General features: G+C 42.5%; 1 protein-coding gene across 2 annotated transcripts; it reads right to left on the bottom strand.

Annotated features, from left to right (window-relative positions):
* Positions 1-252: 252 nt before the first annotated feature.
* On the bottom strand, positions 253-27215 carry LOC310856948 (DENN domain-containing protein 5B-like). Of its 2 annotated transcripts, none has more exons than XM_083762529.1 (21): positions 27001-27215; positions 21405-21514; positions 16229-16946; positions 15350-15537; positions 12947-13450; positions 12153-12402; positions 9744-9894; positions 8206-8296; positions 7999-8118; positions 7739-7891; positions 7447-7522; positions 7274-7349; positions 6750-6878; positions 6498-6619; positions 5672-5817; positions 5269-5387; positions 4485-4684; positions 4217-4299; positions 3019-3145; positions 2443-2617; positions 253-1685 (listed from the first exon to the last, which is right to left on the bottom strand). In XM_083762529.1, exons 1-21 carry the CDS (start codon positions 27107-27109, stop codon positions 1502-1504), a joined length of 3831 nt encoding a protein of 1276 aa, XP_083618655.1. In that variant the 5' UTR covers positions 27110-27215; the 3' UTR covers positions 253-1501. The 2 variants fall into 2 exon arrangements, with proteins under 2 accessions (XP_083618655.1, XP_083618656.1); XM_083762530.1 differs by having other exon boundaries at positions 12171-12402.
* Between the last annotated feature and the right edge of the window lie 325 nt (positions 27216-27540).

Here is a 27540-nt window from a genome sequence, read left to right as displayed (position 1 = left end):
TGACAATGAAGGGAAAATGTACGTAATCTTGTCCCCAACACAAACATTAAATGCCATTAACAATAAAGATAATTTAATGTTTGTTTTGTTTTACACCAGCATGTCGAGTTATGGGATGCCAAACTCATCTAAAGCATAATATGCAAGTCGTAATCTGATTACTAGCAGAGCACCTGTAATTGACGTTTAATTTTTTAAATACATAGGCTTGTAAGGTTGCACAAAAGAAAAGGTCTGGGTTATGTCAATGTCAACTTTATTTTTAACAACACATTTCATAAATATGGAAACAATTCATTATTGCTTACCGTACTCTAATTTATACTCAAAATTATAATAGAGGCTTGGTCATTGCAGGTTAGAGAGTACTGTAGGACAGTGCGGGAGAAAATAATTCCATAGTTCACAAAACTAAATGCAACATCAACATAATACACAGCATCTTCAGGAATCTAAACTTATTTTGTCTCAGTATCACAAAGACAACTGCACAATTAAACAAACATGACAATCCACAATTTCAGCACAATGTGCAATATGTTTTACACCGCCATGAACAAAATGTCACTATACTTAAATATTTCATAAATTCGTAATGCCATACAACAAAATAAAAACCACAGAGAAAAAAAAGCTTTTGTTTAACGAAGCAATACAAATAATTTAGCTGACAGTTAGGACACACATTTGGTTTCAGTATTTTTCCAGTAGCATTTCAACTGCAAAATAGGCATAACCCTGTATACGACCCCAAAAGATGGTAATCCATCCTTTATTTAGACATATAGTGTGTGTGTGTGTGTGTGTGTGTGTGTGTGTGTGTGTGTGTGTGTGTGTGTGTGTGTGTGTGTGTGTGTGTGTGTGTGTGTGTGTGTGTGTGTGTGTGTGTGTGTGTGTGTGTGTGTGTGTGTGTGCGCGCGCGCGCCTGGAGTCCCGCATCTATAGTTAATGAGATCACAACACCTTGAGACAAAAAAGATTTGGCCATGCATGTACTGTACTAAGTTGAAAATTGAAGTGCAAGCATTACAGCAACAGGAGAAGAGAGTTACAGTGGTTCTAGTGCCAAGGTCATGGGGCGAACTGTGAAAATATCTACTATAGATGGGCGATGAGAGATGGTTCCCACTTTCTCCTTGAGGAAACAGAATATCACAGTGTAAACAGGCATAAGAAAATCATACAATATTTCCTTAAGCAAATATATAGGACAGTTACTTCAGTGTACAAGGCAATATGTTTTGAACAGCTCTTGGGATAAGGAATTGCCATACTCCTCAATACTTCATTATGTTCATCCAGTCCATCGTCTTTTCCACAATAAAGTCTTTATTCTGAATGTGCAAGCCATGGGTCTTTCTCAGTTGTCTGAATATACTTCCTTTTCCTTCCCATGGAAAGAAGGTCATTCAACTCTCTTGAGGCTCACCCTTCAGTGTTCTTGCAGAAGGTTGTGAAGGAGGAGTCAAACTCCACATCTCATAATGTCCATTTGGCAGGGTTAGAGGTCAACCCCTTTGACCAGGGCTGTCTCCAAGGTGATGGTGAAGTCATGGAGTGTGTGCAGGATGCGGGAGAGGGAGTGAACAGCTGCACGGTCCCGAATCAGCGCTCCCTCCTCATACGTCCGTGGTGTCAGGGCACATTCTGCCAGCAGGAGGAGCCACTGGGAGAGCAGCCGGCCCCTGCCAATTCAAACAGGTCGACAATAATGGTCCCATAAATGATTAATGAAGGTTCATATTACAAGACTCACAAGACATGGGGTGAGCAAGTTGCCTGCAACATAATGACCAGGGTTGTGTACTTTCTCCTGACCAAGCACTCAACCACAATGAATTGTGCTGTTCTTTTTCAGGTTTCAGTAACAATTTCCTTGACTGGGTCTGGCTGTAAACTGATAACTGCAAGCTATGACCTGCTAAAAGGACGGTAGCAAGTCTTGGGTTTCTCTACAGAGCAAGCAATTAATGTGTTTATAATGAACTCACTCACCTTACCCCACTGTATCGCAAAAATACTCATCCCCAACTGCATGGTTGATTGACATTAATTTCACCATTACATACCATCATAGTATTGTATTGCCTTTCATTGCAGCAGCTAAAGCCTGGCCCCATAATAACAGTGTGTGATATAAATGGGTCAATTTGAAAGGACATCAGAGAAGCAGTTCTGCTGTATGGCACCTATTCAGGGCTCCAGGGAAAGGAAAGTGTGCCCGTTACATACATGACATAATACAGCCAGCAGGGGGCCATCACACCTCAGATTAGACTAGTTAAGGCTTTAACCCACTTTGAATGCAGAAAAGCAAAGCACTACATTATATAAATGCTGTAATATTATTCATTATTGAAAGCATTTCATTTTCCATTTTAGTAAACATTGTGTACTTCAAATCCAAAATGAGAACCTAATTAAAGAATCCAGAATCCTCACCGGACACCTAGGCACACAAGCAGCTGGAATTTGCCTTCCTTCCCGATGTTGCGTGGTGAAGCGTTGATTGCACTGACATAGTGACACAGTGAGTCACAAGACAGGCTCACGGGTTCCGTTGATCCCCGCAAGTCCCCCATCTGATCAGCGGTCTCCATGGAAACCACTGCCTTCTCTGTTGGAAGATCAACCGCTGTCAGATTGTACAACTCAGTGGGAACTATAAGAGCAAACTCAGCTCATCAATGTTATTGATGAAGGACAAAGCAAAGGTTTAAAAGAGAAAAGAAAGTATACAGTCTCTAAACTTTAAAGCATTAACAGGGGCACTTTAGATTACCACATGTAACATGTTTATAAAAAGGGATTCACCATTCCATGCAACATTATGTTTTATTGTGTTATTGTGAAATACATCTTTTCTGCCACTAGATGGGGACAGTTCATAAAAAGCAGAAAGAGAGTAGAGAAGTGCAACAACATCTTTCAGGGCTCACAGTCACAGATACATTTTGCAAACACACACGCTCACAAGCATGCAAGGCAAGCATGCATGCACGCACACACGCTACTTACCCACAAAATCCCATACGAACACATTCCTCTGGAAGAGTCTGTTGGACTTGAATCCATGAAGGAGGAACTGTTCCAAGGAAAGCACCAGCCCTCCCTCACCACACAGCAACACTGTGAGGTTTCCTCTCTGGCAGAGGAAAACAATGGAAGGTGGCAGGGATTAATAAGAAGCTACGTATGCATCTAAATAACCACTTAAACCCTAGTATATACACTTCGTCGTATGACAAATTGCTAAAATAACCAATCTACAAGCTTGATGTGAGCTTCTAGATGAGCTATTTTCACAATTCTTTTGAAAAATCATTGAGTTTTTGTTTTGTTTTGTTTGTTCTTGAAAATCTTTGAGTTCACAAAATAGGAACTTTCAAACCCAGGATGAAAGTGGTTAATACATTCTAATACTGAATGAGTGGTCAAAAGACTAAACCTCTAAAAGCACCAAGGCTCTTTGAACCCGATCGAAAATAAATTGAAAAAGCTGTGCCAGCCTAGTAGAGACCTGCATGTTAAACAATTCTATGGCACTGGCATTGCCTTGGGGGTGGTCTAAATAGAGCCTATAAAAACATAATTATTTTCACTTGAATTGCCTGCACATAGGCAATAATGACCCATTAACCATCTCCCCGTGGTTTTAAGTTGCGTTCAGTGCCGCAAACAGAGTTTTTGGTTGGTTGGTCACTCTGCACTGTACATTAATTAGGCTAATAAAGTATGCTGATTAAAGATCTATCTAGACGCAGACACAACAGAGACCAGACGCAGACTGCTGAACAGGAGGTAGTAGCCCCCTGGAGGTATACATACTATAATGATGCTGCTAGTGAGGGTTCAAAGTGGGGCGGCTCAATGAATCACATAAAAAAAAAAAAAAAATTATAACTTACGCTTACAGCGATTATGAAAACAAGATAATCGAGATAAAAGGATTATTGCGTTGCATACGGTTATGTAATGATGCTCGTGTTTTGTCTTGTGTTAAAAATGCCGTGCAATCCTTTAGCTAATCATGGTCTCAATATTATGATTTTTTTGCCATAATGAAGCGACCCTAAAGATCATACTGTATGCCCCACCTCAGGGATCTAATTTCATCCCATGTTTATCTCTTTGTGAATGAGTGATGAGATACTTGGAGGATGCATCACAAACAAACACACACACATACAAAAAACATGATGCCACATATACATACCTCTTGTTCTTGTTTGTGAAAGTGTTTGACGAGGTTATTTGCTGCCTCCCTCATGTCCTCTTGTACTTCAACAGACGTCATTCCTTAGAAAAAGAGCAGGTAAAAGAAGACAGGCGAGGACAGAAACAAAAGAAGCAAGTGAATGGAGGACAAAGGTGAGCAAAAAGAAAGGTGATATTGGAGGAAAATCTGTCATTGTAGCAAGGACACCCAAAAGTAGGTTAGCTATTGTGCGCTAAAGGATTAGTTTGGTTCCGTCAATACATACTGCTCCGGCCACCAAGCGATCCAAGTGTTCCCAGGACTGTTCGTCCAGGACCGCTCTGTAGCGGTGAGCCCAACTCTGGGGGTGTCCCTGACCACCTCGCACCATCTTCCTCTGCACCTGGTGTCACCAGCTGGCCTATCAGGACCCTTTCTAAGCTTCCGTCTCCAACGCCTTTACCCAGCCAGCGCCCACATGGGAACCTAAAAGGAAAAGACAGATCTTATAATACATTTTATTTTATTTTATTTTTTATCGTGTGTGTGTGTGTGTGTGTGTGTGTGTGGATGGATAGATAGATATAATTGCCGCTATTGTATTCACGTGAAGCACCAATTTCACAAAATCCTGTTTATCATGTGCAAATATACTTGGCAAATAGAAAGAACTTCAGATTTTTAGTGAGAGTGTAGAAGTGGGTCTTGAGCTGTGCTTTAATAATAACCTTGGTGATTCAAGAACTGATGTTCCTGTATGTATTTTCATGCCACGTTAGCTTTTTAAAATCCTGATGGAAACAGTCAAGTTCAGCAAGAACACTTTTTAGCATTTGGCCTTTGTGTCCTGAGCAACTAGGCCTGTCACACTAATTGCATATTTGCCTGCTTCCCTGCTATAATTATTTTTGGATAATCATTAGACTCGATTCATCCATCATTCCATAATTGTCCATGCTTTAAACCACTTTCAACCTGGCATCCCAAGTTTTGACATTTAGGGCAGAAAATGTTCATTTCAATTAAATTGATCCGTTAGTTAGATTAACGGTTGCACCCCTGAATCTCACCTGTAGGTGTGTCCAGTGATCTCATTGTACACCATGACACAGTCAACCAGACACTTGGCCAGCAGGCCAGAGTTCTCCTGTCCCAACTGCAGAGTGCTCAGTCTGCCGAGGTTCTTACACTGAAACACACACACACCGGCATTCATTCAAAGAAGTTCTTTCACATGCTAGATTTGCTAGGTTTTTTAACAATGTTATATATTTTCTGTGTATGTTTACCATATGCCTAAATTATTCTGTCGTATCATGGTGTCGCACACCGAAAAACAGCAGATTGGATTGCAACATGTTGTGAGCTTGTAGATCTGCCGTTATCAGTGCACAACATCATTATGACAAAGTATAAATCATGCTGTAGACATAGTTATATAAATAAATACACTAGATATATATATATAGTGACCTGGAAAAAGATCTCTTGTGTGTTCTTGGTGATCTGTCTGACTCCTGAATCACCCAGCTCCCCTGACACACACACCCAAGGATTCACGGTTGTCATCGCAATGCTGAGCTTCTTCATGGGTATTATGACGACACGGTATGGAATACCTGGACAAAAACAGCAGGTCAAGAGCATCTCATTGAATAGAATATTCCCTGTTCCTTTTGACAGGAAGAAAAAGTCATCCCTCAACTGAACTGCTGAGCACTGTGAATAGGATTTTCACATTCTTGGGTTAAGCTTGTGTATCAAATGGGTAAGTCTGAGAGGTCTGTGTGAAAATCCACCATGGATGTTATGTGGCAACCCATCATTTTATGCTCACCCTGTATCCCTAAAGGACCATGCTGACGGTCTGGAATGTTCAGCCCATTGAGTACAACTGATGCCGACAGTATACTTGACTTGACATTGCGGTCAACCATTTTCCTAAAGCATATACCGTGGTTTGATTATGGAGGAAGCCATTGGACTGCATGGAACACAGTGAATCTTCATCGCTATGAAAATCAATTTGCAGAGACTTGAAACTTTGTTTGAGATACAGTACGTATTCCCATACACAATATGCCACTGCATTTCTTATCCCATCAGTGAGGTTTAGCCAACATCGACTCCATTATTAAACATTTTAATGATGTTAACCAAGTTTAAATATTGAGGCATGATTCATGAACAGGAAAATGGTCTGTGCATATGTAGAATATATGGCCAAAGCTGTGAATAGACAATGTCTGACATGTATGAATGCACCAACCTCACTCCTCTATAAGTGAACAGGACTTACTGATGGAGGTGAAGACACGTGTGAAGCAGAGATAATCCACAGTATTGAGAGAGAGCAGATGGAACAAGAACTGCTCTCTCTCTTCCTCACACAACAGGAATGCATGGGGCTTATACAGCTGTCTGTCAGGGGAAACAACGAGTAGAGTTTATAGAAGAGCAAAAAGCAGGGAAAGGATTCAAGACCCATTGCACATGGCATCTACCGTCTAATCTGTCCACATACTCATGTTAATTGTGGCATGACTCCTACCTGAGCAGCTCCTGGTTTGAAAGCAGCTCTTTGAGGTGCTGCGACAGCTGTTTCTTTTCCAGTGCCAAATGGATCCATGCCCGGGCCTGTCCCACATCAGACAGACCCTCACTCATTGTCTGAACAAACCTGGTACGACAAGCATAGGTTAATATGAGCGAAAATACATTAATATAACACTAATCTAATAAGCTTTTCTTATGGACATCACACAAACAATTCAGAGCAGAGGTTCTGCTAGAAGGTGCCAAATAAATCATATATAAACCATTATTCATTTGAATGTTCATGTTGACCATCGACAAAGCCTCAATAAATCTTTATCTGAAAGTTGCAGTTCCCATTCTTTTTCTGCTCATCTGGTATTTACAATGCAAAATGTTTGCCTTAATAAACTTTTAATCCTATTGAATGTATTTAGTTTTCATACTCCCACATAGCCTCCCTGCATGCCCTTCAAATCCTTTGGTCACACCATGATCTAAATTACCACACTACAAGGTCAGACAGAGTACTCTCATTACCTCATATCTTGCATCAAGGATCCCTTCAGGACCAGAGTTCCCTCATCAAGCCTCTTGTGTTCCAACCCAGCGGACACTAACCAGGGAGACAGGTTTTATGACAACGTATGAACAGTCAGCCATTGAGACCAATGGTCTGTAGAAAACAGGGAACAGCATGGCTCTGCTCTGACCTGGAGACTCCATGAGTGACTCTGTCTTCTGGGCAGCCTGGTAGTGAAGCAGGTGAGACCAGAAAGCCGACTTGCCCTGTTTAAAAACGAACAATCTACTGAGTGAATTCAACAAGTAACATATTCCAACAATTCAACATTTTGGCCCATTCACCACGTGTGTGATATTAAACCGTTTACATGCTGTAGGAACACACATGTTTGTAAGTTATTTAGGCTGGTGATGCATATCAAATTGTGAGAATTGCCGTGTGTGTGTGTGTGTGTGTGTGTGTGTGTGTGTGTGTCTGACCTGTTTTAGCTGCAGTCCATGGCCCCAGGTTCTCTCCAGTAGGTCACACAGACTATGGATAAGTGTGTTCTCCTGCAGGCCTGTGATACTGGCTTCTCCCTGACCTAATTCCACACTCTCCTTCCCCATCCTCTCCATTAACATCCGTTTGGTCTGCAAATACACAAAACAACATTATTTAGCATAGGCACAAAGACGAACACACACAGGTTGTTTAACTTTGTCAGAGACAGTGAGCTGAGGGAAGCAGGATCACTTACCTTCAGACGGCATTCGCTCAACAGCCCATCCACAAATTCACGGTGGGTTTGAGTGACAGCTGAAGTTGAGGGGTCAAGCAGCTTGGACTGACGGAAGTTCTTCCTCCAAAACGTATGCTTCTATAAGATAATAAACCAATGGTTAAACATGGCATTGGCGTGTGCGTGTGCGTGTGTGTGTGTACACTTTGTACGTCGTCCACTGACCAGTCTTTGTTCATTTTCCAGTCCTGAGGCTTCAATGGTTGCTGGTTTCTTGGGGTCAGACCTGCGTGATGCTGTGACACGACCGGACCACCTGTTCAATGTCAATGCAAAATTCAGTGTTCTAGACTCAGGGGTTCTCAACCCGGGGGTTGCCAAATTATTTTGGGGGGGGTCCCCAAATTATTATTATTTAAAAGAAATTGCAACTGAATGGCTGGAAAATGGAAATTAAGAGTTTACATAGTACACATAGTACATGCATAAACTTTCCTTAATGATTATGTCTGGTTTCAGTATTCATTTATGATATACTTTCTCTAATATCAAGGTTATTTTTTAAGTCAGTTTGTATTGGGGGTGGGGAGGGGGGGGGGGTCCCCAGCCAAAAACATTGAGAACCCCTGCTCTACAGTACAAATAACACACTGGTAGGCTACCAGAGCAGCCTACCAGAGCATGTAGTGGACTCCATCACAGACAATGGTCTTCAAGCCTTTGAACGCAGAGCTCACAGATATCTCCTGACCACCCCTCACACTGACTGTTGAGCTGCAGTGAACCATTTGATTGGCCAATGGATATGTATCTTATCTTACTTGGCTATTGTTCACAACTGCATCTAATAAAAAAATTAAAAATAAAAAAAATAAAGTAAACGATTTCTGTCCTCAAAATAAGAGTGAACATCATCTGCCCCCAATCCCCCCCTTTCACTGCACACTCATATGCTGACCAGATGAAGAGCCTTGACTCGAAACGTCGTCAATAAATTTATCTTTTGGAGCATATGAGTGTGCGGGTTCCCTGCTCTTTTCCTATGTCACTTTTTGAACCCAGCACCTCCACTAAGATGTGCGTATTATACTATAGTTTCATCCGTTTATAATAACCTTTGACTACTGTATATTGTATAATTAATAATCATGTTAATAAAGTATTCAATCAATCAATGAATAAATAAATAAAACATATGTTTGTCTATTTATGGCGCTTGTGTAGTCAATACAGGAATGAATTACCGTTGCTACTAATGTAATACAATGCTGAAGAGTTCACTTCAGGAGCTAGGAGTGGCCTTCTGGGAACTGAAAGGTTCTGGTTCAATGCCCATCATCATGTAAAAATGTAATTGAGTATAGACACTGTGCACTTACTGTAACTGCTCCCAAAGAGCAGGTCGGTGCCGTGCATGACGCCGCCATTGTGAATGTGTGCACGAATCAATTAATGTAACTCAAAATTGTACAGCACTTTGGATAAAGGCGCTATAGAAATGCAGGCAATTTCCCATTAACTATGAACAATGGGGCCCAGGCCGTAGCGTAACGGTCTGGGCACCGGACTGGTGATCCAGTCGCGGTGTGCCGCGGGTTCGACTCCCGAACCCGACACGGCCTTTACCGCATGTCATCCCCCCATCTCTCTCCCGTTTCCTGTCAGCCTACTATCTGTCCCTTAAAAAATCAATAAAAGGCGTAAGCCGCAAAAAAATATCTTAAAAAAAAAAAAAAAAAAACTATGAACAATGGTGGTCTCACTTGTTGGTGCCATGTGCCTGTGCAAGCACATCAGCCTGCAGCTTAGGGAAGTAACCCTGCTGGTGTCGACCCTGGCCAATCCTCATGTCCAGTAGGTGGGGGTGAATGGCTGTGTGGTCCGCCTTCAGCAGTCTGCGCTCAATGGCCTGAGCTGGAGACACAGAATAAGAGTATATAGAAATGGATATCCATGGAATGATATGCAAAAAATATTTTTTTGTTGATAGTCGTGATATGTCTGTATGGTACGTTCTACTGTGTACACCACAGTGTTCATTTCACACCGATAAGGACCCCAATGGAAACAAGCCATAGTGCTTTCTTGGGTTTAAAATCCTCTTAGCAGACCGGGTATTGAACTGTACTTTCCTGTGCTTTTTCTTTTTGCAAACTGCTAATAAAGTACACAATCAATTTATCAATCAATAAAACCCTTTGTAGATGAATAATTAAAAATAAAACATTGACTTTTGATTTGATTGATATTTAATTTTGCTAAAATAACTCAAACTTTTTTCAGTCTGCTTGGGAAGAGGGATAAGCACTGAGTCAGTAGCCTGGTTAATAAACCAGACTAATATCGCACAGACCGCGGGATATTAGTCTGGGGAGGCTCAGCTTGGATTTCATTTTCTCTTTGACGCAATTGGTCAGAGCTACTGTCAGTCAAAGGTCTCAAGCATTGAAAGTCACTGTACCAAAGCCCGCCCATATTGCATACCGTGTCCCGATTGGCCGCCCCATTTCTCTGGTGTAGGAAATGGGCGTACAATTGAGCCTCTCCAGACCGTAATCCGCCAGCAGGCAATTTATTTTTGCCAACGGCTGATTCGGTCTGGTTTATTAACCAGGCTACTGAGTCAGCACAGCAGCACAGGATGAATTACAAATGAGACACAAAATAACTAACATATTTACATATATACACAAATGGAGAGGAAAAATACAATGGAGAGGAAAATACCGGTAAAATGAGGTAAAACAATCAAGTTACAGTGAGTTGGAGTCATGTGAGTTTGGTCAGACTTCAAAGCAGAGTTGGAGGCATTAATTATAGCACACAATGTAGTTCCCCTCTCATCATGTACTGTTTATTATCCCCCTCTCCCTTTTTCATCCCTAATTCTCCCCATCTACCCCACTTTACTGAACCATGTCAACTGAACTCAAGGAACTTTCCCTCAAAACGTATAAAACGTTATAAAACGTTTAAAAAAAAACAGCAGAAATTAATCGACTATTTTAGCTGTGAATCACCACTGTACGATTACGTATAAAGTGGTTAAGTAATCAATAGAAAATGGAGTTGCAGATTTCAACTAAATCTGACTCTGACTCTGATCGTAACATTGACATTTCTCAAAGTCCACCAGGTTTGAATTGATTCGATGACAAAGTCAAATTGCCCCTCAAAAAGTAAACATCATTGTTGTCCTTGACTCGTTTAAATCACGTTTGTCATACACTGAGATTAGATTTTAACATGTGCCACAACATTCAAGTTACATCACTTTGGCCTTGAAACATGGGCAACGCATACATAACAGCAAGTCATTATAGTCAATAACCTCATTTTGTATCCTCTTACATGTTATCCTGTGACAGTGTCGGTGTCTGTTTCATAATGACACAGACACTGCCTTTCCAGACAAAGACCATAGAAGGAGGATTAGGAGGACAATATTTCCTAGGGAGAAATGGAAATGGAATGCATGGCATTCCATTTTTTTCAGGAAGAAGTGGCATTTTTCTGTAAGAAAGCCCTTCCCTACTGTTCCAGAAATCTGTCGAGCAGGGGAATATCATTTTACAGACATTCTAGCAACACAAAGCCATTTATTACTATACAAAGCACACCTTTTCAGTGAGTAGAAGGAACTCTAATCTATCTCCCATTGTTTGTAAACATACACCCACCCACCCACCTACCCACCCACCCAGAAAAAGTAACTAAGTACATTTACTAGAAAATAAATTTAAGAAAAGTTTACTTAAAGGCATATTATTTAACTTTGTGCCCTGTGTTTAAATAACATATATGTTTACACATAATTCCTCTCAAGCCGTTATCAGCCACTGGAGTAGTGTGGTGGTGTTTACCCGCAGAAACACATTGCACTCTCGCTGTATAGAGGTGTTTTAACTTTTAACTGTTTTTATTTGGTAGTTGGGGACATTTTTGGGCAACCAAAACAACAGTGAAAACACCTCTACTGTATTTTATGCTGAAAATAGCTGATCTACAAGCTCACAACACGTGAGCTTCAAAATAACTTGTGGATCATGCTGTGTAATGAGTATATTTTGATGACAATAACTTTGCACTTTTCCTTGTAACAAAAGTCTTGTAATGTAACAAAAGTCCTGTGTTAATGCTACTTTTAAGTAAAAAACATTAGAGTACTGTACTTTTTCCACCTCCCCCACCTGACTCATAGATCATGGTGCACTTGGTATAGCGACAGCTGCGGCTATCCTCCTCGTCCGTGTGGTACAGGCGCTCTCTCTCCAGACGGTTGTCAAACAGCTGCTGTAGGGGCTCTCTGTCCGCCCAGCGAGACAACACCTTCCCGTCCACGAAGGATGAGAACATGGCGGTCTCCAGGAACTGGGAGAGGAAGTGCATGTGGGGCTCAGGCTGGGCCGAGAGGAAGGAACCCTGAAACACAGAACAATAACAAAAATATCATACACAACAAGAATTGTTGAAACACTATCCCACACCTGCCATTTGATTATTTCACTTTTCACAGTCATTAGGCAGACAGACACCTACAGAGGTCTCCATGTATGGGCACAAAAGGGACACAGACAGATGGTTAGACCAGTTGCTATGACAACGGATATAACAGATATTTTATACGGGTGGGGTATGTACATTCCCAATTTGAATTGTTTTCAACTTTCATCGTTCCAATCGTTGGGCACCGGCCTACGGTGCACAGGTCTAGTTTTGTACGTTTTGTTAAGGAATAGAGTATAGTTTAACCACATAAACCATGTATACTTTGCGTCACCCAGGGGTCTATAATTGGCCCCCTGCTTTTTTCTCTCAACACCAAATCTTTTCACCAACAATAGCCAACATGCGTTTAACCAGATGTTCACCTGTTAGGTCCAGAAAAGGGATGCCAGGGTTCAAATTATTTATAATAGGCGTACAGTACAGTGGCTTATAAGTAGGCATGGATGAATTTCAATACCTTGTCAAAACTGCATGTGCCCTCTCGGTTGCTCAGCCAGGAGTCTAGATCGAGAGCGTTGTGAATGACATACTCCTCATATCGGCCAAAGATGGCAGTGAAGCGGCCCACAAACACCTCCCTGAGTTGCACGTTCAGCTTGGCACATCGCAGCGCCTCCTCCTCCTCCACCTCTGCAGAAACACGCCCCAGTGTCCTCACTCCGTCCGCCACCTTCTCCGTGCCGCACCTCCGCGCCAGCGCCTGCAGTCTCTCCAGGGCGGCCAGCTCTTCCCCGCCAAGGTTCCCGTTCCGTCTGTCCTCCATGAGGTCCTCCAAGACCAGGCTGCTGAGGCGAGGAGGAGCGGCGTCCGGCTCCGTGGTCGTTCCGCCTTGCGCTCGGAGGCCGAAGCGCAGCAGCACCTCGCTCAGCTCCTGGATGAGCTCCGTCTGGTCTGGGAACGAAGGAACGTCCTCCGGAATGTCAACGTGCTGGTTGTCGATGTCGACGAAGCACAGGTTGGCCTGGGAGAGAGGAGGAGAGAACCGAGGAGGGTCAGAAATGCACACAGTAAAATCCTCAGCATTCATTTACATTCACACATCATTCATTTTACTAAAGAATAATCGATGTTGAGGGAAAAAGTTTAAATTTCAATGTTTTCAAATAATAATAATTAAAAACTAAATATAGGAAACAAAAAATAAGGGGGCCCATAAAACCCACTGTTTGGGAAATCAAAACAGCCACTTTGCAATTATGCAACACCCTGAAACCACTTTTCAATTGGTTCCTGGAACAGATAATCAAAACGCAGTTAATGGCTTAGTGGCTTACACAAGAAAACCTCTTATTAATCAAGTGAGGAAGCTCTGACAGCATTATGGCCAAGTGTAGAGACATCAAATTAAGACCAGAGAGGGAGATTTACATGACATTAATGGCTTCTTGGCATTTAACCACAACACACCCCTTGGAGAGACTGACATATTACTACAGGAGGGATTAGTAGATCAGTAAACTATCACTGTAATCACAAACACTGGAGACTGCAAAGGTGACTGCTTTAGTTTGGACCTGCACATTGGCAAACAAATGGCAAAAGAGTGCAAAAGCTAAACTTGAAAAGCTGCTGAACACTGCATTGCAAAGATAAATCTGCATTTCCAAGCAGCAGTGGAGAAAAGCATGGTCAGCACTGACAACCTTCAGTGGTGACCTCTGACAGCCAGTTCATTGCCTCTGGGGACATGTGGTGAAAGGTGGACACAGCACAGCAACAGACATGCAGTGCACCAACCCAGGTCCCACACATCCGCTAGCATTCTGCTGCCTCCTCCTTCCCTCTCCAACATTATAGAATCTTCTTCAATTTGTATTTGGAAGAACAAAGACCTTTTGCACACCTACGGAGATGGACAGGTGCAATAAAAATCCTACTTAGACCGTAAAAAAGGTCAATTAACACTGGAACATACACTGCTTTGCCTGTAAATAGTTAAGTCTCACATAGTATCATATGATTAATATCCCTTTGCTAACTTGATGCTTGCTATTGCAAATTAAGGTCCCAAGTATCATCTTACACAACATCCAGAAATAGGTTGAGATTTTTAATTCACATTAATAATTCACATCGTCAGCTTTCCCCCCCCTTTCCCACGTAATGCTTAGTGGGTTTTCTTTTCACTTTGTACTTTGTATTCCTTCTACTGGCTCTTTTCTGGGGCAGCACTGCATCAAAGTGCCGATGCTCATGCAGTACGGCGTGATCTTTCAGTGTGTATGGAGGGTTGGATTTGCGGAAGAGGAAGGAGCTCAGAGGAGCTGCCAGGCCGGAGCCAGGGGGCATATTAGCATGTGCACAGAATGGAAGAGATTAACAACCGAGGCTACAGAATACAGCATCCATGTTTATACCCTGCTGTAAATGTTACAGTGCATGCGCGTTGAGCAAAATGTTCAGTAATCTATTGATGCAGTAGAGCAGGGGTGCCCATACTTTTTCGACTTGAGAAAAATGACCAGCTCAACAAGATCTACCCACCAAAATATATATATATACATACCATAGTTGAAAATAGTTTTAAAGCCCCCGGAGGCAAAGACAAACACACTTGGATGGAATTGGAATTGGTAGGGTTTAAAAAAATATACACTGTATAACTTTGTCACACTACTAACATTTGTGAGCAACACTCCTGAAGGTGCGGGTTTGAGCTGACAGGATCTTTTTTGTCAATCAATCAAGTCGCCTTAATATTAGTCGCCAAAATAATTTTCATATTTTAAATTATATATATTTTCAGGGGCATGTCATGTGGTCTACCTGCACAGTCTTTGTGATCTACTGGTAGATCACGATCTAGCTTTTGGGTACCCCTGCAGTAGAGGCTACACATTGCCTTTGGTGTGCTCTGTACCTCATGGGGCAGGTTGAGGGATGACCGCTGAGTCCCGTCCCTCCGCTGGATACCCATGAAGAACGGCACCGGGGCATCCAGGAGGTGGTGTAACGGAGGAGGCAGGATGGGCAGGTAGATGTGTTGCCACTGGAACGGGAACAGCAAGGTGCTGATGCCTTCAGCCACCGTCATCAAACGCTGGTAGTCTGGGAAGATTAGGGACGGTATAATGGAAATATGAATATCTAAACAGGGTGAAGGTTGGCAATTTATTGAGGAAGAATCAGCAACAGAAAAACAGCATACAGCAGCCCCAGACCTCCTGGCCTAGGGAACAGACAGTCTGTTGGTGCGCAAGCCTCGTGAGACAGTTCTTATGTTGCGTTCACAGTCGACCTTTCATTGTCAATGGAAGTCAGAGACGTGAAACTATGAAGCAAATCTGATGCTTGTAGCTGCTGCAAAAGCTACAACAGCTACAAATACACTGTGTATCTTTGCATCTTTTGCATCTACCCGTGTGAACACAGCATATAGTCCACTCTAACATAGATGCTATTCTAAATGTTTTTTAAAGGATTTGCACAAATAGTTACAGTAGAGATTCTAATTGTGCTGACACAGAGAGTAGGAGTAAGCATCCGCAGGGGACCACCAGCTGTTAAGATTAACAGCTGCGGTCGAGTAAAGTTAGAATGAGTTTGATGAATATTAATGAACTGCTCAACAGTAGTTGTGTCTTTGAGGGGTGCTATATACAGCTTTTGTCCCCACACGTCTCAATATTTGCCATTGACAATAAAAGGACAAATTAAGTCAAATGTCCGCCAAATATGACGTAAATTTAACCAGATGATGTATGATGATGAATAATTTGGGACACCAGGATGGCGTTACCGTGAGAGTAGAGCAGGACCTGCATCTCCAGCAGTACGCAGGTGAGGAGCTGCACCATGTTGTCCACGCCCAGCAGGGAGAAGGCCTCCCCGAGGGGATAGTCGCCCAGGGGGAGTTCTCCCGGGCCGGGCCGCTGGCACACAATGGGTCCCTGGACGCCGTGGAACCTCAGGGACCTGCCAGGCGGAGGCAAGGGCACCTCGTACAGGATGTTGTGGATGTAACTCTCCAGCGGGAGCGGGGGGGCCGTGTGCGAGGCGACCGCCTGGTGGAGCTGCCGCAGGAACTGCCGGGCGGCTTGCAGGAAGGGCAGCGGCGTGAGAAGGCAGAGGGCTTTGGACACGTACAGGGTGTCCCGCGCCGGGTCAAAGGAGCCCGCGCAGCCGAGGCAGACGGGCGTTCCCGGCAGAGACTCAGTGTCCGACTCGTCTAGGCTGCTCACCAGAGAGTCCATGCTGCAGGTGGATGGGGACGAGGCTGACGAGGAGGAGGAGGAGGATGAGGGAGAGGAGGAAGCAGATGAGTGGTGCTCCACGTGATGCATCTGGTGGAGTGTCTGCATGGCGGTGATGACCTGGGCGTTCGTCACTTCCTCGTAGAAGGTGTGAACGAAGCCGTAGGAGCGTGTACCGTCGTCGGAGGCGATGGTGAATGAGTGGAACTGAGGTTCGAGGCCGTCTGCCTGTGTGCGAAAGCCCAGGCCCCTTGGCATGCACAACTGAGGAGAGAGTGGTATGGGGCAAGGAGAGACGGAGGGATAATGGTAGAGGTAGATGAGGAGACAGAATGTTAACCCCTGAGAATGTCCTCAATGGCCAACCCTTTGGATAACACTTCCAAAGTTGAGATTTAATAATGGGGGTTACCATAATCAGGTCATCAAAGTCAAATTCATATGAGACTAATAAAAACCTCAAGCGAAGAACTTGAGTGTCTCCATTAGTGATGCGTGTGCCGTTTTTGTTTTTCATAACCCGCCCCCCCGCCCCACCACGGGAGCCAGCCCGCACCAACCTGCCCCGCAAAACAATATATTAATCAACGACCCGCCCGCCCCACGGCCCGCGAAAACAAAAAGTAGCCTAAAGACCGGCTTTTCAACACCCAGCAAGTCTAGTCCATTCAATTGCTTTGGAGAGAGAGAGCGGGGAGGGGGCAGGGACGTGCAGAGGTAATTTGAAGGGCAGGGGCTGGAATCTGAAAAGGTATCTTAATTTTTATTTTACATTTCTACCCAGATTTTGAGGAATATCTAATTTTAAACACGAGGAAATGACCCAACCAGTCTGCCCTGTAGCCCAAATTAATGTGAATCAAAGTAAAATGAGCAGTTGCTTGCTTTGCTAAATTAAGGATTGCATAATCGCATTCCTGTCAGTCAGAAAGTTTGTGAAAATTGTGAAATGACACTGGACTACTTTTTCTTTTTTTTTACTTAAATTTTATAAATTTTTCATGAACAGAAATAGACATACAAGGACATACAGAAAGCAAAAAGACAAACAATTGAACATTACATTACATTATGTGTTGCCAACTCAACTAAAAACAGTAGATCTAGAAATATAAGCATCTATGTATAATAAACATGAATATTTGTGTCAAGGATTCAAGGATCATATCTTTTGTTTACATTCAGAGAAAAATAACAAAAAACAAAGCAAAAATAAAATAAAAGCCAAACATTCTGTTTCCTAGCTCACCTGTTGTTCAGTTGTATAATCAAACCTTTTTTCCCATTTGTTTTCAAAAGACTCTCTTCAATCTCAAATTAGCAGTCATTCTCTCCATGTCGAATATTTCTGAGACTATCTGGAACCATTCATCTATGGAAGGAGGATCTACCTGTAGCCATTTCCGAGTAATGGCTTTCTTCCCTGCAGCCAGAAAGATTTTCATCAGATATCTGTCACTTCCCATAATTTCATCTGGTAAATCTCCCAAATATAGCATCAAACAAGAATCTAACATTTGAAAGCCCAGAATCTCCTGTAATTTCTCTGTGACATTTTTCCAAAAGGTGAGAATTTCAGAGCAACCCCAGAAAACATGATAGTGATTTACATCTACCTCTCCACAGTTTCTCCAGCACAACTGGGATATTCCAAGCTGTTTTGATTTAAGTTTTGGAGTGAAAAAAGCGGGAGGTGTTTTTCCAGCAGAATTCACGCCAGGTGTTGGAACTTGAAGTTGTGTGTTGTGTTCTGCAAATATTTAACCATTGTTCACTTGTGATTTGGGCATTCAGTTCTTTCTCCCATTTCTCTTTGATGTAATCGGTTGTATGTTTTCTGGAGTCTGAAATACTTTTGTATAATTTTGATACTATTCTCTTTGTTCCTTTCGTATGAGCCTGAGCAATTAAATTAATACGTTTACTTTGATTCATTTGTGGTTCACGGTTCTGAATTTCTTGATTGAAATAGTGACGTAGTTGGAGATATCTAAAGAAATCTTCCTTTTCTAGATAATATGTATCTCTCAGTTTCTGAAAGCTCTGTAACCGGTTTTCTTCCATAAGCTTATAGTAGGATGTGATGTCATGATTGGAGAACCAAAACTTAAACCTCTGATCTAGTATCGCTGGCTTAAATGCCGTATCAAAGGCAACCCATCTCAGTATTTTTGATTGCTTTTCTATTTTTAGTTGTTTGACGAGGGTGTGCCATGTTTGTAGTGTGAAAGATGTGATTGGATCTAGTTTATCTAAACTGGCTTTGGTTACCTAACATGTCTTGTATTGGGATATCCTGTTCACTTAGTTCTATGCTTTTCCATTTGGCGTCTGAGTCGTTGCCACACCATAAAGCAACAAATCTAAGTTGTGCTGCATAGAAATAGTCTCTAAGATTCGGTAGTGACATGCCACCCTTTTCCTTACTTAGCTGTAATATTGTGTATTTAATTCTTGGTTTTCTGCCATTCCAAATGAATCGTGAAATTAAAGGTATATTCAGTGATTTCACTTAATTCAAATATCACTTTTTTTTTGTTTTGTTGTGATAATCCTCCCTACTATAGAGTGTGCTGACCATATAAGGAGTTCCTCCCTGTCCCCAGTTAACCCCTGGGGGTCAAAAAACCTTAGGTTTCGTTTTTGACTCTCTATCCTGATTGGACGAAAGGCTGGGTCCCAGCCAAAAACGAAACCTACAGGGTTTTTTGTGTGAAATCACTGAATATACCTTTAACTTATCCCACTCATTGAATTGTTTAAATGGAACATTAACAGGTAGAGACATGAAGAGATATAAGAGTCTTGGTAGGATATTCATCTTGATAGTTTCGATTCTTGAACTCAGGGTTAAAGGGAGCACAGTCCAGCGGGTAAGGTCATTTTTTTATTTTGGAGTTGATAGGATTGAAGTTTTTGTCATACAAGTTATCAAATTTTTTGTTATCCAAACCCCTAGATATTTTATGGCTTTTAAATTCCAGTTAAAGGGGAAGTTTTGTACTGTATTAGCTCTTGGAGCAAAATTGTAGGCTAAAACCTGTGTTTTTTTAACATTTAACTTATAGCCTGAATATCTTTTAAGAAGGTCGAAGAGATGTGGGAGGGACTGTTCGGGATTAGTTAAGTAACAAAGTACATCGTCTGCATATAAAGCCAGTTTGTGTTCTATTCCCTTTATGACAACACCTTCTATACTTTTATGTTCTCTAATGGCCTGGGCTAAGGGTTCTATAAAAATCGCGAACAGAACTGCGGACAGCGGGCAACCTTGTCTCGTTCCACGTTCCAGCGTGATGCCATCTGTGAGACGTCCATTTACCCTTATTCTAGCAACTGGTTTAGAGTAGAGTGCCCTTATACAATTAACTGATTCCTTAGAAAAACCCATTCGCTCCAGTACTTGAAACAGGAAGGACCACGATACACAGTCGAACGCTTTCTCTTGGTCGAGGCTTGTCAACAACAGCTTGGTTTGTCTCGTTTCAACATGATTGAGAACATGAAGGGTGCGTCTAATGTTGTCCTGAGCTTGTCTCCCCAGGACAAAGCCTGCTTGATCTTCGTCAATCAGGTCTGTGATAAATGAATTGAGCCTCCTAGCAATGATGGCGGCATAAAGTTTATAGTCTTGATTCAAAATAGAAATTGGTCTATACGAGGCGCACTGTTCTTTGTCTTTGCCCTCTTTTAGTATTACTGAAATCAAGGCTTGATCCCACGATGGAGGGATAGCTGTGTTCTTAAGGGTCCAGTTGAAAGAGGCTAATAGAAGTGGCGTTATTTCCTCTTTAAAAGCCTTGTACCATTCTGCCGGAAGGCCGTCACTTCCTGGTGTTGACACTGGACTACTTTATGAAAAACCCAGCGCAGGTCGCTCGTTATGAGAGAGAGAGAGAGAGAGAGAGGTTAAGTTGTCCCCCTTTCCTGTGTGAGTCGTAACAAATTATAACAGTATGTCATGTCATGTATGTGACTGTAAGTGTTATACTATCTGTCTCGGACCGGTTCACTTCACTCGTTTGGGTTGTGTGCGCACTGCAGCAGTGTAGCTCTCCACGCGAAATGAATTAATCTCATGTGCTCATTTTAGTTTTGATTGAGTATACTTCAACTTCGTTGCACGGCGGCGGTACTGCACACCCAAAATAGCCGCTCTCCAAGCTCACAATGCGTCGCCTGCGACGCGTTGTGAGCTTGTAGATCTGCTATAATTCTGAGTGTGCGCACTGTGCACACCTGCACAGCACCGTGCTCAATTAAGAACGATTTGGTGCAGATGTACTCATTGCACTGATGACGGTCAGAGCCTCAGAACAGAGAGGGTACTTTTCTCCAAAAAGGTCAAAAAGGCAGGGGCTAAAGCGCCCTTTCATAAGCAACACATTGATGAACAAGAGAACAAACTGATGGTTTCAGCAGGAGCAGTAGACAGTAGACACAGGAGAGCAGGTACCGGAATAAAAAATTTCATCCTTTTTTGGGAGGGAGAATAGATATATACGCTGAGACAACATGTAGTCCAGGAAGTAAGTGAGCCCAGTGTCTATGACATCAGAGACACTGGGCTCACTGCAAAAATCTAAAATTTCTAAAAACACATATTACACACATAAAGACCCCCAGGAAAGTGTTCTAAATCTTCTAACCGTCATTAACATATTTTCTTTGGCAAAAAGGTGTCATCTGTCAGGATAACAGAAAGTCCAGTTAGTATCTCACCATGTTAACAGCATGTTTATTGAAGGGGTTCCTGTCTGTACTCTCAGGATAATGCACCAACACTTTCGACTTAAAGGATCTTCGGATGGGACTCTGCTCAAAGCCTTCCCCTGAGAGAAGAGGACAGTTTTAAGGAGAGAGAGAGAGAGAGAGAGAGAGAGAGAGAGAGAGAGAGCGAGAGAGAGCGAGAGAGCGAGAGAGCGAGAGAGAGCATGGTGTCATATTACCATGGAGCAATATGTCCTTCATTTATCACTTCAGAAAACAGAATTCATGACGAGAGGACATTAGAGGGCAGATGGGACAGACAGACAGACAGACAGACAGACAGACAGACAGACAGACAGACAGACAGACAGACAGACAGACAGACAGACAGACAGACAGACAGACAGACAGACAGACAGACAGTGCTTTGATTCATGGAAAGGACAGCACAGCCTTGTCTGACACCAGCTTCTCTGTGTTGTCAGCAATACAGAGGTGAGAGTGACTGTAGGGACAATTCTGCAGCAAAGGGAGAGGGAAGAGCTCACAGGAGTTATGTAACTCAACTAATTAACATAGAAATAGACTACTAGAGAGGCCAACACAGCACCCCCATTGCCATCATTTTGCTGTAGGAAGCCCTTTCATCTTCTAGGAGTGAATCAAAACAAAACTTCATCATCATAGTGAACATTGTGTTCTGGAGGGAGACTATGAGATTATTACAATTATAACATAAGATAACTAAATTTGCACTAAAGTCATGAAATAAATCTAATTTCATTCCCTCGAATCCCTCGTGAGTGTGCCAGTTCCTGTGCGTATAGTGTCTATTCCCCGTCACTGCCAAGTGCCAACCCATACTGATGGTCTTGTGGAGGGTGTACCTACACGTGTCTCACCTGACAGTGAGGACTGAGGAGTTTTACCAGGAGGATACAACACCTGCAGAGGAACACACTGTTCTTCTGATGGGATAAAGCAGACCTTTTAAGCAGTTAACCCAGCTGTGCTCAAGCAAGGTCACAGAGAGACAGAAAGATTTCTATAGTGTCTGAAAAAGTAGAGACACGTCAGAGCTCTCCAGGACAGACGACCCCTCTGGCCTGCTTCAAGGGGCGCCCGACCAACGGATTGATATGATCGAACAATCTGATTTGTGATGTAACAGGTCATATTTGCTTTCATCTATGTCTTTGCTGTTCATATGCATATCACATGGACCATTCATTTTGGGATCCCGGGCAATTAAAATATGCCAGTTCTTATTATTCCATGACTTATGTTTACAGCCTGTTTATTGGACTATCAGATAACTCTCAAACCATAACGACGCAACACTTCTCAGTTCCACTCACTGCCTGACCAGTGTGCATGAGTCGCTAGTGCAGCGACAGAGAATGCCTCCCCTGCCGACTTCCCACTCATGAACATGGTCAGTTGTAAGAATGTAGATAAGACAATCTGTGTGAATATGTAAATAAGATACTCAATGTTTGCCAATTCAAATATACATCATGGAAAAACTAACATTCATTCTTTGACTACAAGAGGACAAGTTCTATTAAAACAAATGGGAAAAGTGGGATCACTTCCTCCAGCCCATTGCAAGTATTGCATGTATTAAGCAGAATTTCAAACATTGTTTTTATTGTGTATTGTAATATATGAAAAATTAAGCTCTTTGTGTGTATTTTTCCTTTTTTTTTGCTGTTTTTTGGAAAAGTGAAAAATAATATATATGTTTGCCATTTCTAAGGGGATGGTCTTGTACTTGTGTTGCTTTCTGTATTCCTCAGTTAATGTAGCTGCATTTTGCAGATCCTCACTGTTGAACATCTATGGTTGACATAGCTGTCATAATCACACGTGGTAAGGAAAAGGTGCTACAGAAGAAATTATCCACTCTACTTTGACGTACATGGCATGCAATCTATTTAGCAATATCCACCTGCCACTGATGACGCACAGCAAACCGCAAATGAAGCTGTACATTCAGCACACAAGTGATTTGAAATCTCATACAGTGAAAGGGTGCCAGACGAGTGGGTAGCAGAGAGAAGCTTAGTGTGTTCTTAAGAGACAGGGGAAGTGATACGTGACACCATGTGACATCCAGATTTCACAGACAGTCACAGTTGAGGGTTTATTCAATGATGACTAGCCAAGCTGAAATGTTGCAAAGGCACACGGGTGAAACAGAGAGATTGACCTCAGTAAAAGACATCTACTGTAGTTGCCATGGCAGCCATTTCCGCTGTGTTACCATGGTTGTTGAGGACGGCGGTCGGGCGGAAACGCGTCAATTGACTGCTTCATCGTAAATTTCATCAGCTGACCCATTTAAAGCCCTCCCTTCTTCCCACCCTGTCTATTCTGCTCCCTACCTTCTTTCATGCTTTACGAACAGACAAAGAGGGAGGGGGGATGTGGACTGTTTCTGTTTTGGTTATTCAAAGCTTAATTGGTTGTTCCAGTTAGGCTGGAATTATCATATTGTCACTACCATTATGCATGCAGGATTTCACTTTAGTACCTACTACCACACAGATCTACTGTGCAAAAGGACACTGAGCGCTCTGCATGAGGTAAATGGTGCATTTATATAGCACCTTTATACAATATGCTTGATAATGTGCATTTCATTCACCAACCTTCTCAGTTTGGGGATTTGTCCATTTCTTAGATTGCTCCTCATATCATGTTATTGTGAGAGCCTTGTCATAACTGCGTCCTGTAAATCTACATCAAGGTACAGTAGGCTGTGGAGCAACAAACACTAAATGAGTTTTATAGAGCTTTGCATGGTGAGAGCTTCAGAGAAATTAATGTCAGTCCCTAAAAACAGGCCCACATTAATGATTGAACAGGCATAGAGGTCAAATCTGTGAACCCTTCCATCACATTCAATCACATCATTAGACGGGCCAGAGAGATACAGCAACATAGAGAAATTAAAATGACAGCCAGTGCCAACTGGCATTCAATTGGGAAGTGGATCACTTGGCTCAGCCAACTGGAAGCCCCATATCTTGGCATCATGAATTGTGAGTATCCAATGAGGGAAATTCACAAAAATGTTGTCCCTTGTAACCTGGTGATAGAACCTATGTTTAGTAAGCAGTTTGTAGCAGGGTATTTCAAGTAAGACACATTTATACTTCAAATAAGACAATTAAGCCATCTTAGAAAAACTCCTAATACATTATGCAGTGAGGAAGCAGTTGTCTTGCCTTGATTAAAACCAATAGATCTTTATCTTTATGCCATTATAGGACAGGAGGCTGACAGGAAATGGGAGAGATGGGGAGTGAAATGCAGCAAGGGCTGTCGGGATCGGGACTCAAACCGAAGTCTCTAACTCGAAGGCTGCAGTGTAGCCTAGGTGCCCGGACCGCTACGACAGCAATATATAATTTGTTGACCAGGATCCTTGATCCAAAACGGTCTAGTTCTCCCCCTCTCACACTAAATCACTAAATCTCTTTACCTATGTTTGCAGAATGTTCGCCTATTGTGACATGCCTAAAATAGGGGCTAGGGTTCATGTGGGTAAACTGTTTCTGGGATTCTACCCTTCACAGATGATATCATCCCCTGTGACAGTCATCTGGCCTGAGCCAGGCCTGAAGCCCTGGGCAGGCCAGTATTCCAACAGAGATCGTCATGTGAAATTTTCTGCAGAAAACACAGTGGCATCTATTGAGAAGCCAACAAGAGCAGATTGTCTCTCGGCAATCATTCATCAAATACACATGCACACCACGTACACACACGTGCGCGCACCCTCGCACACAGTTTATTGTTCAAATGTACAGGCGACTGAAGACAATAATCCAGAAACAATAGCTATCACAAATACACAATGTGACACACACACACACACACAGTGAAAAGAGCAGCCCCCTGCTGCAGTGGAGATGAGATGACCTGCTGTTACATAAGCAGATTGGTGGAGCTTAAATATTCCAACTAGAGTCCGTGTCAAACTCTGCAAGAAGCTACCTTTCACTGTCCTCTCAATGGTAGGTTAAATAAACACCAGTTCACAATAGGAGATGCAATGCACATCCATTTTGGCAAAACAATTAAGTATCAGAAGGACAGAGTTTGTTAAATAAAAGACCAAGACACCCATATTTATATTATACTCCGTTGTGCCCTTTAACATCCAATGTAGGTGTCATCCTAAAAAAGACATGGTGTGACGCCCCCTGTGACACCACACCACGTCCCAGAGGGGAGGATGTGCTCTACATAAGGAGACAATCTTCTGCTGAGAGAACACAGCGCCTTCCTACTCCTTGTCAGAATACAGGGTGTGACTATTGTGATGGGAGATCCATGACTCACATCTTAAACAGGGATACGGTAGCAGAGACTGAGACAACCACAGTACGCTGCTGATATGGTTCTCACACACACACACACACACACACACACACACACACACACACACACACACACACACACACACACACACACACACACACACACACACACACACACACACACACACACACACACACACACACACACACACACACACACGTGAATCTCTCCTCAGCACCCTCCCGCTTTATCCTGGCGTAAACAAAGACATGTCCCTTTTTGCAACTGACGGCTGAGACAGAAAGCGAGCCATTATGATGATGTCTGTTGTAACAATACAATCCATCACACAGACTAACAAAAGGACACGTCATTGTGTGTATGTCATCATCACTGTGGTAACACGAAACCAATGCCACCAGTACAGCCTTAGCTTAGACCTCCTCATTGACATGCAGTCATTGAGCACTGGTTTGTGTGACTTTAAAGTCATTTTGGGACATATCATGGTGCTCTCTCTGTCACAGACAGATGATAAAATAGGACCATCCAGGCTCTGATTTAATATAGATTATGGTTGCTTTTTGAGGTCTGGAAGGGTCTAATCTGAGATATCACAAGCACGGCGCGCGCGCGCGCACACACACACACACACACACACACACACACACACACACACACACACACACACACACACACACACACACACACAGTCCAGCAGCTTCATGTGTTATATGGAGAATCACATCAGTGAACAGGACTCTTCTGTTTTCTTGAGAGCTTGAACATGAAGAAACAATAGATTTATTTTATCGAGTCTGACATTTGCATATCAGACTCGATAAAATAAATATGACACTAATGACAATCTTGATCCAATGCAATGCCACAAGCTAGAATAAAAAATGTCTTGAGTAAAAAATCACAAACATAACATTCAATTACATTCATCGACACTATAGAAAAACCAATGCAAGTAATAAACAACAAGGTGCATAGTCCTACGTTGATTGATTATTATCAAACAACAATAATCATGAACATTTCGATTTCCCCATGTAGCCGAGTCGACGTTATAAATAATATGATTCTATATTAAAGACAGTAAGCCATCTAACACGGTCCCCAATAAACAATAAACGCTTTCCCATCCCCAAATCTGTTATTAGGCCTATATCAAAAATATTATGTCATCAGCCTTAGTAAGCAAACGGACATGTTCTACATTGATTTTCTCGGTGCGTTTTGCTGTTTGTTTATTTCAGTCAGAGTTTACCTGCTAAATCATCGGGTTCAAGTCCAGTCTCCGTATCTACTCCGCACACAACAAAATAGTGGGCGAAGCGACATGAAGCCGATCCCGTGGCCGTGGCAATTCCGTTCATCGTTGTTGTTACACAGGGTCGATCGGTTCACTTCTACTTCACACTGTGGATGATCATCATAGCTGTTGGTGGTGTGGTGTGAAAAAATTACCACTGGTCCTTTTACTTTACGTCTTACCCCACCACGGCAGTGACGGCACGCCGCGATGGATGGTTCGCTGTCAGCTTGCACTTGCGCTGCTCAGTGGAGTGATTGTGCTGTGTTGTAGTAGTTGTGTAGGCTATCTTGGTCAGCATTTGTTCTAAGGGGGAGGAGGCTGTAGGGCTGTGCGTGTTTGTGTGACAGTGTGTGAGACAGTCATTACAAGTGATTTAATCCAGTGTCTCGATTTTCTATATATTTTCCATTTCCGTATCATCCGTCTGTGTTTTTATCCCATATTGATGTGGAAGTGTAATCTATTTGTAAGTTAAAGAAAGAGACATGATAT

Source organism: Protomyctophum parallelum (assembly GCF_964188405.1).
Source record: "Protomyctophum parallelum genome assembly, chromosome: 4".
NCBI classification, from domain to species: Eukaryota; Metazoa; Chordata; class Actinopteri; order Myctophiformes; family Myctophidae; genus Protomyctophum; species Protomyctophum parallelum.
Note: the sequence above shows the minus strand (reverse complement) of the source record. Positions and strands in the feature narration are given on the sequence as shown.

Excerpts from the sequence above, each read along its gene's own strand:
- LOC310856948 (XM_083762529.1), bottom strand. The coding sequence starts at position 27,109 with ATGAACGGAATTGCCACGGCCACGGGATCGGCTTCATGTCGCTTCGCC. Across the intron at positions 12,403-12,946 it reads GCACATGCAGTTTTGACAAG|GGTTCCTTCCTCTCGGCCCA; the intron begins GTATTGAAATTC and ends TCTGTGTTTCAG. Across the intron at positions 7,350-7,446 it reads GTCACTCATGGAGTCTCCAG|TGTCCGCTGGGTTGGAACAC; the intron begins GTCAGAGCAGAG and ends CTCCCTGGTTAG.